The sequence below is a fragment of the Apaloderma vittatum genome, unplaced genomic scaffold, assembly GCF_000703405.1.
Source record: "Apaloderma vittatum isolate BGI_N311 unplaced genomic scaffold, ASM70340v1 scaffold5849, whole genome shotgun sequence".
Lineage (NCBI taxonomy): Eukaryota > Metazoa > Chordata > Aves > Trogoniformes > Trogonidae > Apaloderma > Apaloderma vittatum.
In genome coordinates this window covers 15,739-28,383 of record NW_009735695.1, presented here as the reverse complement: position 1 = coordinate 28,383, position 12,645 = coordinate 15,739, and the positions used below count along the sequence as shown (strand labels likewise).

The following is a 12,645-nucleotide window of genomic DNA, read 5'->3' as shown; positions in this document are numbered from 1 at the left end:
CCCCCCCCCCCCCCCCGAAAACTAAAAAGCCCCTCTCTGTCTCTCCCTCTTCCCCTCAATCTCTTGCCTGGCAGGGAGCAGAGAGGAAGATCAGGGACGAAGAGCGAAAGCAAAGCAAAAGAAAAGGCAAGTGCACTGATCCCAGCTCTCAGCTGAATGCCTGTAAGTAGAAATTATTCTATCGGTATTTTAAATATTAGCTCTCATTTTGGTTACAAATAACTTGTGCAGTAGAATTCTCCTAAATCAGTTTTTATCCCCTGTGGAGCAGTGTTTGTTTTAAGCACTTGTTTATGGAGCCATTAATCATGTTTTACAACATGCTGACTCACTTAGGACTTCACTTCTACCTAGTTCTTCCTGTCCAAGACAGGGTCCTGCTATGTTAAAGCAGCTGAAATGACAGGGTGAGCGTGTGATTTTGGGGGAACTGCTGGAACCCCTACAGCTCTGCGTGGCAGCAAGTACTGGAGCTGTTCCAAATGTTTCCGGCTTGATCCTAAACTTAGGCTTTAACTTCTGTTAAAAATGGGTTTATAACTGTGCAGCAACATGGTGGCTGTGCTGAGATGGAGCCTCCAGCCTCCCAGCCTTACGCTCACTCTTGTAGAGCGACGTGGTCCTCGGTCAATAATTTCAGTAGCAGTAATGAAGGGATCAGCACTTGATTGTGTAAAGGCTGTGGATCTTCTTTTGGCTGGCATCCTTCCTTTAACTGCTGACAAAGACCACAACAGATCCCGCCTTTGGATGAGTAGTTATTTGCCGACAGAGCTGCTGAGAGGAGGGTGTACGTCCCTGCTCTTCCTTTGCACCGGGCAGGTGCGTGCCCTCCTGGGCTCCGCTCGGTGCGCTCGTCAGAGCTGTGCTATTAACAGTCCAACTGGTTCAACAAGCGTTGCACCTCACGGCTTGCTGGGCAGGATTTTCCTGACACAGCAGGTACAGGCTGCTGGAGAAGCTTCAGAAGATTATGCTATGAGGGAACCTGTTTACTCAAGGGCAATTGCAGAAAGGGCTGGGTTTTCAGGTTTTTTTTTTCCCATGCTGGAAAGGTAGATTTAGCATACTTAGCGTTTCACAAATGTAGTAGCCCCAGTGGCTCCAGAAAGGTTCACAACCTTTTGTCTAATGGCTGGAAAGTGCAAACAGTTTCAGTACAGGTTTCCAGGATCTTATGATTTTAACAAAAGCTGCTTTCCAGTGTGAATTTCCTAGGCTGAGCTTACCCCAGGACGACCTTTATTCTCCTGGAAAGTACAAGCCATTGCTGTTTAGTTCTTGTGTGGGAAATTTTCAATTGCCTTAAGCCATAAGCTGCTATACCTACCTCCAGGATCACACATGTGTGCATGGACACATCAACAGCAGAAATAGTTTGACTTCTGGACAAAGTTATTTTTTGTACAGAGGCTAAACAGTCTTTTAAAACATCAATTTTGCAAGGAAAAAAAAAGTATGGAAAAAAAGTATTCTTTCCACTGAGGAAATGAGAAGTGAAGTGTTTTGCTTGCAACCCAAACACTTGGGGTTTGATCCAAAATCAAACTGTTTCCACTTGGTGAAATGAGTGGAAGTCTTCATCTGGGGTCAATTTGTCATGAATATGCCTGAAGTGCAGTTTAAGGCACATCCTGGTTCATTTTCTCCCAAATGCATCTCTGTGGGTGAAGTCTGCCCACTTGGTGCGATGCTTCACGTCAGCTGGTGTGTCACGAGAGCCAAAATGCTCTGTGAGAGACAGTGCTGGGCCTGGTTGGGGATGAGCTGGGATCTGGCAGCTTGAGGTGACCAGGATGAACAGCGAGATGAATAAAAATATAAAATTTACAAGTGTGGAATTGAAACGTAACTCTAAAGGTAGCATCTTGCAAGAAACAGTATTTTCTTGGGATGAGTGACCAGACCATTCTCTAGCCTGGTTTAATATCCAAACAAAGTCAAGCAGCTCACGTGGAGAGATGTAGCAAACTCTTCTGTGAAATGAGCTGTTGTCCCAGGGTCCAGACCCTCATCTGAGAGGTAGGTAGAAGACCAGGCTTCAAGCTCTTCTACCACAGAAGCTTCTCCCTTTGACCCTGAGTACAGAGTACCCTTGTTCAACAGTGTACGTGCCTCTTAATTGATGTAGGAAAGCCACAGCCCCATCGGTGTCTTCACTATCCTCTATTCCAATCTTTGGTCTCTCTCCAGTTTCTGATGTCAAAGTGCCAATGCTTCCCTCACATAAACGTACGGACATCACCATCTTCAAGCCCTTCATGGATCTGGACACTCAGCCAGTCCTTTTCATTCCCGACGTTCACTTTGCGAATCTTCAGCGTGGTGCTCATGTAAGTAAAGCTCCTGGGCGTGGGGATGAGGAGGGCTGCGAGATGGAAAGCCTGGGGTGCTGCGTGTACGTTATATATGCTAGATGCTGCGCGGATGCTGTAAACGAGGACAGGCTGAGTCCCATGTGAGCAAGAAGCGTTGTTCCTAGTCACATTGGCTGGAGTTAACGGGGGGTGTTTTATTCATAAATTATTTGCCTGTGAACCTGAAATGATGTTTCCAAAATGTCTCCAGCTGAGAGTTCACTGAATGAGCTGTAGGTTGTTTTTTTGGTGTGTTGTTTTTTTTTTTTAATCTCTTATAAAATTTATTGGGTTCCTGGTTGCACGGCTGTAGACCTCGGGCTCCTCCAGCCATTGCTGCAGGGTGAAGAGCCGTTCCGTGCAACTGGCAAGTGCATCGGCCCTGTGATCCGCTGCCAGAGCGCCCTGCCTCGGCGTTCCTGGAAAGTCCCAGCTGACAGGAAGCTGGAAGGGAAAAAATTAGAGTGCAACCAAGTTTCAAAACCTTGGAGCTTTCCTGTGCTGGGAGTTCTGGCATGCTCTAGCAGAATCTAAACCTTACTTTTTAAGAGCATTGCCTGAGATTCCTAAGAGAAGTGGAGAATAAATTTGTATCAGTAAGGCTGAGTTTTCTGCTTTACAGAGGTTCTGGTGCTGAGCTCTGTCAGAAGACTGTGCCAGTCCAGATAGAAAGCTCGTTACCTCTTGTATGTTCCTGTCTCCCTTGTTTGAGATCATTTACCTCTTTTCATAAAGAGAAATTAAAGGAGGTGCCTTACTGGTTTTTGGAAGGCTGAGCCCGAGTGTCGTTTGATACAGGGTTGAAAGATAATAAGAAATGAACTCTAGTTCTGGATCAAATTTTCACAACCCTAAACACAAGTATTATTTGTGTATTAAAATGAAGGCCAATGCATGTTTCTTGGACCACAGAATCTTGCTTCTAATACTGTGGTTGTGGCTGGTTCCCCACTTGCCATCCTTACTTACCCCTGTGTCCTGTACCGACATGTTCACGAGTGAGTTGGGTTGGTGAAGCATCTGCCTGTTCTTTGCAGCTCCTGCCATGGGCTCAGGGGTTTCCTCTCCTTTAACCTGATGCTGTTGGATCTGCATATGCCGGGTGCAGCAGGATTGTTGTTCCATGTCAGTGACTCTTGAATGCAAACAAAGCTTTTGCCAAGTCACTATTAAGAGGTGGCACTTAGAGGGATGGGGAGAGCGTTGCTGGCAAGACCAGCTAATGGGTCTGTCCTCTCGCAAGTTTGTTTTGTAGCATTCAGAGTGTTTTCAGAGATCTGAGTACCACAGAAGGTTCTCACTGGCTAGCTAATTCAATGTGTGTGTTTCATTGTGTCAAGAAAATCTCCCCTTGTGTTTTAACAGGTCCTTCCTGTCGCTTCAGAAGAGTTGGAGGGTGAAAGGTAAGAGCTGTGCTACTTCAGCCCCCGGACAGAGGAGGAAGTCTCTGTAATTGCACTGCTGCTAACTTTTTGCCCTGTCAATGACAGCTCCAACCTGAAGAGAGGAGCCTATATTGGTGAAGAGGACTTTATTGCTACTCCGAATAAAATGGCCAGAATAGAAGAGCCAAAAAGAGGTATTTTCTTCTTTCAGAGACTGCATTATTGAAGGACTTGTCCATCGTGATAGAAAAATATATCTGAGTTTAAGGAACTGTTTTAAGTGATTTTGCAGTAGACTTCGTCCTGATCTCTCTGGCTTTCGGTAGTAATAGGAGTTCAGGATGTAGTTCAGCTCCACAAATCTTTTGCAATGTCAGAATTTCTAGTTTTTTCTGCTATCTCAGAGACTAATAGGCTCTGAACTTGTAAGGAAGGAGAATCAGAGATGAACAGTTTACCAGACTCCTTGGTGGATTAGGGGAGAGAATTCGTCACCTAACCCACTACAGAATACTTTGGAAATCTTCTCTAGGGCATTAAGCAATGAATGCCAAAAGCCTGGTTCTGGGTGTAAAACTGCTTCATGTTTTATGATGTCAGAGAATAGGCTGCTCACCACCAAGAGCCAAACTAAGAGACTCTTCTGCTTATTTTTAACCTGTCATCAACCTTTGCAACTTGATGTGGGATTGGATGTTGCTGTGGTATTGTGGAAGGAGATAAGAGGTCCCTTTGGAGACAACATAGAGGTTTACCTGCCTGATGATGGTCGTGTGTGGAAGGACCACGACAAAGCTTAAAGGATTAAGAGAAGGATTAACCTTTGTGATGTGGCGAAGGTTAAGCCTAGCAAGTCTGACCTTAATGGGCTGCACTTCCATAGTCTGGCTAAACTAGTAAGGAAGGGTAGATTTTATAAAATGAAAATAGACCTTTTTTGTATTTTTTTTCTTTCCTTCTTGTCGTATGCCATAAAGTGACATCCATGGGATTCTCTCTCCTTTTCTGTTGTGTTATCTGACCTGTGCTGTAACTGAGAGTGCATGTGCTGTCCTTCATTTATTAAATCCACAGTCCTGCTTTTTTTTGCTTTTTTTTTTTTAAAACCTGTCTTTAGCAGAGGAAATCCATCAAGGTGCTGTGCTGTCCTGAGTTCACCTTGTTCAATTAGATAGGCCAGTAATTGTCCTGTGCTACAGGTGTGTCAAAGGTGTGGCTGATGAACCCCTGTAAACAATCCAGGCTGCAATACCTAGTCATTAGAAGATGGATTAAAGACAGCAAAGCTGTTGGAGTCTGAGCTTTCTTGCTCTCATGGCTTAGTCCTCAGCCTTAATGCAGTTTTTAATGAGGCTGACATTGCATACAATGACTCTCTGCTCGCTTGAGAACACTAGGGATGCTTACCTAATTTGGTTCCTTATTCTTTTGTTCCCCTCCTAGCAGGAGACAAGTCTGCATTATGTGTCAGCTGGGGTGGTATGAGCATGACTGAAATATGGCAAGGGGTAGGAAAAGAGATGAGACTGCGCGTGAGGAGCAGAGGACTGTACAAATAAATTATTTTAAAATGAGGAGGTGTCTAGGATGGCTTCACCTGCTGTGGTAGCATCTGTGAGATCATTTTATTCTGCAAAGTCTCATGGCAGATGACCTGTGAGAGAGCTTGCATTCCATCTCTCTGTGTTTCAAATGTAACCTTTTTTCAAATAGCCTTTCTTCAATGTAGAAAAAACAGCAAATGGAGACAAATGTGAAAGTACTTTGACAATAAAGTTGTTTGAGCGCACAGCATTTCTGTGTGCAGGAGTATGTTTTGAGCTAACCTAGCTGTGCATGTGATGCAGTCTTCAGCATTTGAATGTACATATGTATATCTCTTCATGATATCCTCAATGTATGTTATTCTGTACTTAGCCACTGTCACATACGGATTGTTTTCAAGGAGCAATTACGCAGTTAATTCCTCTCTCCGATTTGCTTTTCAGTGTTGCTGTATGTCCGGAAAGAGTCGGAGGAGGTCTTTGATGCACTTATGTTAAAGACACCGTCTCTGAAAGGTCTAATGGAAGCAGTAAGTAATCGGGCTGTTTTGTAGTTCTTGCTTTGAGAAAAAGGTGAGTGCAGTCCCTGGCTGTCCAGTCCTTGTACCCTGGACAGTTGCAGGAGCTAGACTCTCGATCGCAGCTTCTGTCCACATGTTACTGCTCTCCTGGGTAAGAAACGTAAGGCTGATTTCCTTTCACTAACATGGAAATTAATATGTAAGTAATGCTTTAATTCATTATTAAGGGGCTTCAGAAAGCTTCCCTTTAAAGTACTTGACACCTTACACCCAGAAGGCTGAGAAACACCTTACACCCAGACCCCACATTTGGGTGTAAGGTGTTTCTCAGCGTTCCTGGAAATCGAGGTGTGTCTGGGTTGATGGATGGATGGATAGCTGAGATGGTCCCAAAATGCCAGATGCTGCTGGAGAGAGAAGCACCTTCAAGGCTGGCTTTTATGCAGGCTCAGCTCTGGCCAAGCTGCAGATGCAGCTGTGTAGGTCTTTTGCTTCTTTTGTCAAAAGAACAGTCAACAGATTCCCATGGTGGATGTTCCTCTTATTGGAGAGGCTATTTTAATTAGAAAGTGGAGTGATTTCCAGCATGTGTTCTGTGGCTTGGGTTTATTTCAGCCTTTCAAAGCCTTGTTTAGGGGCCTTCCCTCCTCCTTCATAACCTGCTTGTGAAGCGCTCCAAGCTCCAGCTTCTGATTGTGCTTCAGGAGTTTTATGTATCTGTGCACATGTGCATGAAATTGCTCTCCGGTACTTGACTTCCAAAATCGCCTTCCACTGCCCCTGCTACTGCAGCGCCGCAAAGGAAATACAGGGCTTAACTCTGAGGAATGGTGTAATGTTTGGCACGAGCTCAAAACTGACGTTACTGGCTGTCGCTTTCTGTGACTAATGCCTAGTTGATGCTCAAAGGACAGAGGCTCTGGGGCTTGTCATGGTTTAACCCCAGCTGGTAACCAAGCACTGCACAGCCACTCGCTCACTCCTCCTCTCTGCACCCCACCTGCACCCCGCTGCCCTCCAGTAGGATGAGGAGGAGAGTCAGAAAAAAAGAAACGTAAGAACTCCTGGGTTGGGATAAGAACTATATAATAATAATTGTAATGAAAAGGAATATAACAACAAAGAGTGAAATAAAACTCAAAAGTACAAGTGACGCACGGTGCAATCACTCTCTACCCGCTGACCAATGCCCGAGCAGTGATCCACCTCTTCTGGTCAACTCCCCCCAGTTTATATACTGGCTGTGACGCCCTATGGTGTGGAATATCCCTCTGGCTAGTTCGGGTCAGCTGTCCTGGCCATGCTTCCTCCCAGCTTCTTGTGCGCCTCCTCGCTGGCAGAGCTTGGGAAAGCCCTTGAGTTGGGAGGAGCAACAACTAAAATATCACTGTGTGATCAACATTATTCTCACACTAAATCAAAACCGCAGCACTGTACCAGCTACTGGGAAGAAAGTTAACTCTGTCCCAGCCAAGACTAGGACAGACTGCACAGCTGGATCTTGCCAATGGTGGTTCTGTAACCTGAAGCTCAGTCCTGACTGTGGAGCTTTGCCTTAGAGGACAGACTGGAGCTGCGGGTTAGTGGGGAAGGGGAAGGCTGTGAAGTCATCCCTTACCCATTGGTCCTGAAGTGAGCTTTGACTCCTTAAAGCAGGGGAGCAAAGGCTCACAACTGTAGCTTGGAGGAAACCCCGTGCGCTTTTGCATTCTGAAATGGCTTCTTGGTTTGGTGCCTTCTGTCGGTGTGACTGAGCAATTTGCCAAAGTAAACCAGGACTGGGCTACTGACCTCATGACGTTCTGGAGGTCTGTACGGTGAAGTGTTATGGTTGGAAGCCATGGTTTCACGCTGAAGTCACTCTGCAGGGTAAGGGGGACATTTCTGATCAGCTCGTGTCCTTAGCAGCAGAGGTCTTGGCTCTGTTGCTATTTTTTTCCTGCCCGAGCTACTGTGATGGCTGTTTTCACCTGATCCCTTTGACACTTAGCGTATCAAAATCCATTTTTAAATTAAGCGAACAGAGAGCCAAGAGAGGAGGAGAAGCAGAATGTGGGGTGTTTGGGTTTTGGTTTTTTTTTTTTTTAATATGTGGACTTTCTGGGGTGGGAGCAGGGGGTTGCTGTGTGTGACGTCAGTGGTTAAGTTTAGAACACAAAAGTTGGCAAACTGCAGAGGAGGTTTTTCTCATCTGTAGCCTTACGCTATAGTTCAGGATTTAGTATTGATTTTATAGAGCAGAGCAGTTGTTCTCGCCTGCAGACCTTTCTTTTGTTTCTTTCTGTGAAGTAGTAAGTCATAGGCAATGCCAGCAGTCTCCTTGATTTACCAGTGCTTGCTTTCTTTTGTTTCAGATATCTGACAAGTATGATGTTCCTTTTGATAAAATTGGAAAAATCTTCAAAAAATGTAAAAAAGGGTGAGTATGCAGCAATTGCATGAAAATGAACTCCTTTTTTTTTTTCTTTTTCTGAAGCTGTAGACACAACTGCTTTATAATTCCTCTGTGCACTGCACAGATGCAAATGCTATTTGCAAATGTGCGTGTGTGCACACACAACATGCTGGTCCTATTCCGGTGTCATTCATAGAGCAGAAGACCAGAAGGGTCCTATAAGAATATGTAGTCTCACATCCTTGGTAAATATAAGTCACAGGACCTCCCTGAGTTAATTGTTGTTTGAATCATGTCAGGGGAAGAAGAGTTCAGTTTGTTTAAAGACTCTCAGTGACGAAGAACCTACTTTAACCCATGTTAAATTGTCCCAGTGGTTAGCTGTACTCGCCATGTCTACATTTAGCTACAATTACTAAACATGGTTTTCTTTTTTCTGCTGAACTGAAGAGAGCTTTACTTGTAAAGTACTCATTCCCCACAGAGGCCACAATTTGCGGTCCTTTTATTTTGTAACATAAATAATTGAGTTCCTGAGCATGTCCACTTTGGATTTTCCTTTTAATATCTCGGTAGTTTTGTTGTTGTTTTCTCTAAAGTCACTTCAGTGTCTTTGCCCCTTCCCCAAAGCCCCTCTGGCTGGAAAAATACGTCCTTTAATCACCTTTGAAATGTAGTTTTAACGCTTGTGCTTTCATAACAGAATTAACCCACTAGAATAACTGGAAAAAATTTGAATTGGTGATGGCTAAACCACTGCTAAGGGCAGCACACAGACACACAGGTATTTGACTGTTCCAGCAGTTGAGGTGGTCAGGCATCAGCTCTTTCTTCCCTTCAAGCTCCGTAGGGCTTTGTGCTGATTGTTTATAGCTGCCAAACAAACCAATTCAGAGCCCCGAGCTTGCCCAAGTTGCAGATTCAGAAGGATTTCTACAAGTTCCAAGATCTTCTTCCCTCCCTGGTCCAGGAGCAAAGGCTTAACCCTTTCGTTCAGATTCTAGAAGTACGACTGCAAGCCTTGGGGACAGGTTAGGGTAGGAACCGCTAGATCTGCCATAGGAAGTAATGGGTTGGAAATAGGTGAGCAGGGACTTTGCGTTACCTCTAGTTGGTCCAGGCTCTCTGAGGCTTGAGGGTACCATTCCTGTCTTTGGCATTTAGAACTGTAATATTTCCCTCACTTACTGTTTTTTCCAGAATTCTGGTCAACATGGACGATAACATTGTGAAACACTATTCCAACGAAGACACCTTCCAGCTGCAGATCGAAGAAGTTGGAGGATCTTACAAGCTCACTCTCACTGAGATTTAAGCTAACTGATTTCAAACAAAGGTCTCAAGTGAACATTTTTTTCCATAATTTAAGATGTTGGGTAAAACACTAATCGCCTTCTCCAGAAGAAAGCCACGTGTTGACTTGTTCTGGGGAGCAGAGCAGTGTTTTTGCTTAATACGTTTGTGTTCCTGTTCTTTCCAAAGAACACTGTAATGCTCATGACTTTATTTGCACTTGAAATGAGCGAGCAAAGATCGATGATTAAATAGAGAGCATGTATAAAACACTAGTAAATACGAGAGGGGAAAACTCCTGGAAGGTGGCCTTTTAGAGTGGTGATATTTATCTATTCAATATCCATGTTTGAGCCCGTTAACAGCTAATACCATTTTATTGGACTGTTTTCTACTAGGTAGAGCTGCAAAACTACTAGTTGATACTAGTAGGAATTGCATGCAGGTTGGAGAAAAGTCTTTATTATGTTTACTCTTGAACAGGGCAGACTGTTGAAATCATTCGTATCGTTTGGGGGGGGAATGTAAAACTGCCTTGCTTATGAAGAACTCACCTTAGTAACTGTGTGAACTCTCATCAGATGAAGCTACATTGTATATAAGTGCAATATATTTTTGAAGGTTTGTAAATGTGTACATACAAGTGATATAATATATATAAAATACGGTGTTCTGTATATACCGTGAATATATGCAATGAAGCCCATCTAAAAGGATGCCATATACAGAGAAAACAGGTATTTAACTTAGCTATTTAAAAATGGACAAACCCTAAACATGCACCAAAGGTGAGCACGTTTGTACTTTCATAGAAGGTACAAGAGACCTGCTTGTTGAACATGGATCTTCCTGCGTGGAAGGAAAAAGGCACCAGCTCCCTCCTAAACCCCCCTGCACAGCTGGGTGACGGCAGTCCTGGCTTCTCTTGGGACCTACCAGTTTGAGCCCCAAAATGGCTGAGTTCTGCTGCCCTGGGAGGTGATTTGGGCCAAGCCTGAGAGCTGGGTCCCCAGCTCTGCTGAGCAAATGCAGTTTATTTGAAATCTTACTTCTTAGGATCAGGAAGAAGGTCTCTTGGAGGGTGGATTTTTTTCTGTAGCAATGTACTTCAGGCTCAGCTGAACACTGCTCAGCCTGGATGAACCCATGGGTCAGAGCCACCTTGCAGGGTCCTAGGATGTTGACAACTGGAAGTGCACAGGCAAGGCTTTTTAGAGAGGAGGGTGGCATCCTGGTGCAGGAGGCTATTAGGGGAGACGAGGGGTGCAAGTCGGTTACGTGTTTCTGGCATGTGTACATTGCTAGGCACTGACCCGCTGCCAAGGTGGAGAGACCAAACAGGCAGCTGTTAGCAGGTGTCCAGAGCCTATCCCCAGCTGGGAGTGCCCAACACCTCCAAAAAATACTGCTTTGCAGTAGATTTGTACAGTATTTACTCATCACGTGCATGTGCTTATGAAGGAAATGCACCCTCTGGTTAGTAGCAAGTGAGAGAGGAACATGTAAACAGCAGCACGTGACTCTAAGGCAGAAACCTGAACTACAGGGTGAGGAGATGAGCGTGAGTACCAGGTCCATTGTCTTTGAGTGCCTTTGTTAAGGATCTGGATAATGAAAGAGAGGTTTTTATAATATTCTCAGCACAAAGCTGGGAAGAGCTGCGTGTGCCTCACCTAGGACATGAAGGTCATTCTGGCCAGGCTGGAGAAATGGCCTGGAAAAGTAGGGTATGATTCTACTTAGTGGTTAACGGTTCTACTTAATGGTTAACAAATGGTAACTGAATATTTGTCAGCTGTATCACGCTGCTGTTGGGAAGAGGGAAGCAAATGCCATGTTGAGTTGATAGGAGCATGGCCTGCAAGAAATGGGAGACCTGCCTTTTGCTCTACTTGGCCTTGCTGAGGCGTCTGCTGAAGCACTGTGCCCTGCGCTGAACCCGGTCCTTCGGCCAGAGCTCGTGGCTTCTGAGGAGGAAGGGCTGGATGAGTTGCCCAGTGAGGGGTCATCTTCAGAAGGGAAGGCTGAGGGGAGCAGCCTCCCAGCAATGCGGGAGCATTCTCACGGTTCTTTGCAAGCACAGGAAGTAGTGGGTGTAAATTGCAGGAATTTGGGTTGGGTATTTAGACAGTTTTCTCTAGTGAGAAGAGCAGGTTGCCCAGGAAGGCAGTGGAGTTCAGCACTGGAGGCCTCCAGAGCCAGGCTGGGCAAAGGCGTCCCTGGACTGTTACAGGTATAGTCAGTTCTCTCTTGGTGCTGAGACTAGGTGACCACTTCAAGTCCTTCCCTGCTGTATTATTTTTAAGGATTTATATGAAATATAATATTTTGGGACTTGTGTTTGGACTAATCCTGAGCTGGTTTATAGACTACTCCATTCCTCGCTCCTTCCTCCTCCTCTGTTGATGGGCAGCGTAGATGCTTGCCGATGCCCTGGGCACCACATGCTCCCTTCTTCGCTCTGTGGCTGGAGTCAAGCAAACTCTGCCTGGGTGCATCCATAACTGTGGGCCTATGGATGGGGCACGGGGGCTCGAAGCCGAAGGAGAGAAGCAGGTGTGTGGCACGGTGCTGGAGACACTTGGCCAACATGTGCCACCCTGTACTGGAATCCACCACCTGCAGAGCAGCCACAGGACTTGTATCTGGCCAACACCAACCTGCCACTTGGGCTTCCTTTCATCAGTCGTGGGAATGTTACTATGGCAAGGGAATTTTTTTTTAAAAAAAAAACAAACCTGATATAGAGAATGCATATATATATTTACACATTTTTATTGAAAATGGAAGTTTTATTACAGAAACTCAGTCTAGGGTCAGGGAAGTAGATTTAGAGTCTCCATAGAGGTAAGATTGATATGAACGTTAATTCTTTTTACTGCTTAATGAAGTATGTGAACTAAGCCTGACAATTGTTTTCCACTCTAAGATATTCTGGGACACGGGTCTTGTTACAGTAGCAGCAATGTCATATATGTTTTATGAAACTGATTTTTTTTGGTTTGCCTGCTGTTTTTTAATGGAAATTGTATTTTAAACCAAGCTATTAAATTTTATATGTTCATTTCTAATGCTGAGTCTTTTATATCGTAAACACATCTGCTCTTACCCCTTTATTTTTCCTTTGACAGGAGATCTATGAGACGAAAC

The 12,645-nt window shown here is 44.7% G+C and overlaps 1 protein-coding gene across 1 annotated transcript in view; it reads left to right on the top strand.

Annotated features, from left to right (window-relative positions):
* Nucleotides 1-9,517, top strand: part of GRHL1 (grainyhead-like 1 (Drosophila)) — a 37,280-nt gene extending 27,763 nt beyond the window's left edge. Inside the window, exons 9-15 of the mRNA XM_009876673.1 lie at nucleotides 75-126; nucleotides 2,194-2,333; nucleotides 3,723-3,760; nucleotides 3,848-3,936; nucleotides 5,731-5,816; nucleotides 8,162-8,226; nucleotides 9,403-9,517. Coding sequence (XP_009874975.1) covers nucleotides 75-126; nucleotides 2,194-2,333; nucleotides 3,723-3,760; nucleotides 3,848-3,936; nucleotides 5,731-5,816; nucleotides 8,162-8,226; nucleotides 9,403-9,517 — 585 coding nt within the window. The remainder of the gene's footprint in view (nucleotides 1-74; nucleotides 127-2,193; nucleotides 2,334-3,722; nucleotides 3,761-3,847; nucleotides 3,937-5,730; nucleotides 5,817-8,161; nucleotides 8,227-9,402) is intronic.
* Nucleotides 9,518-12,645: the final 3,128 nt, after the last annotated feature.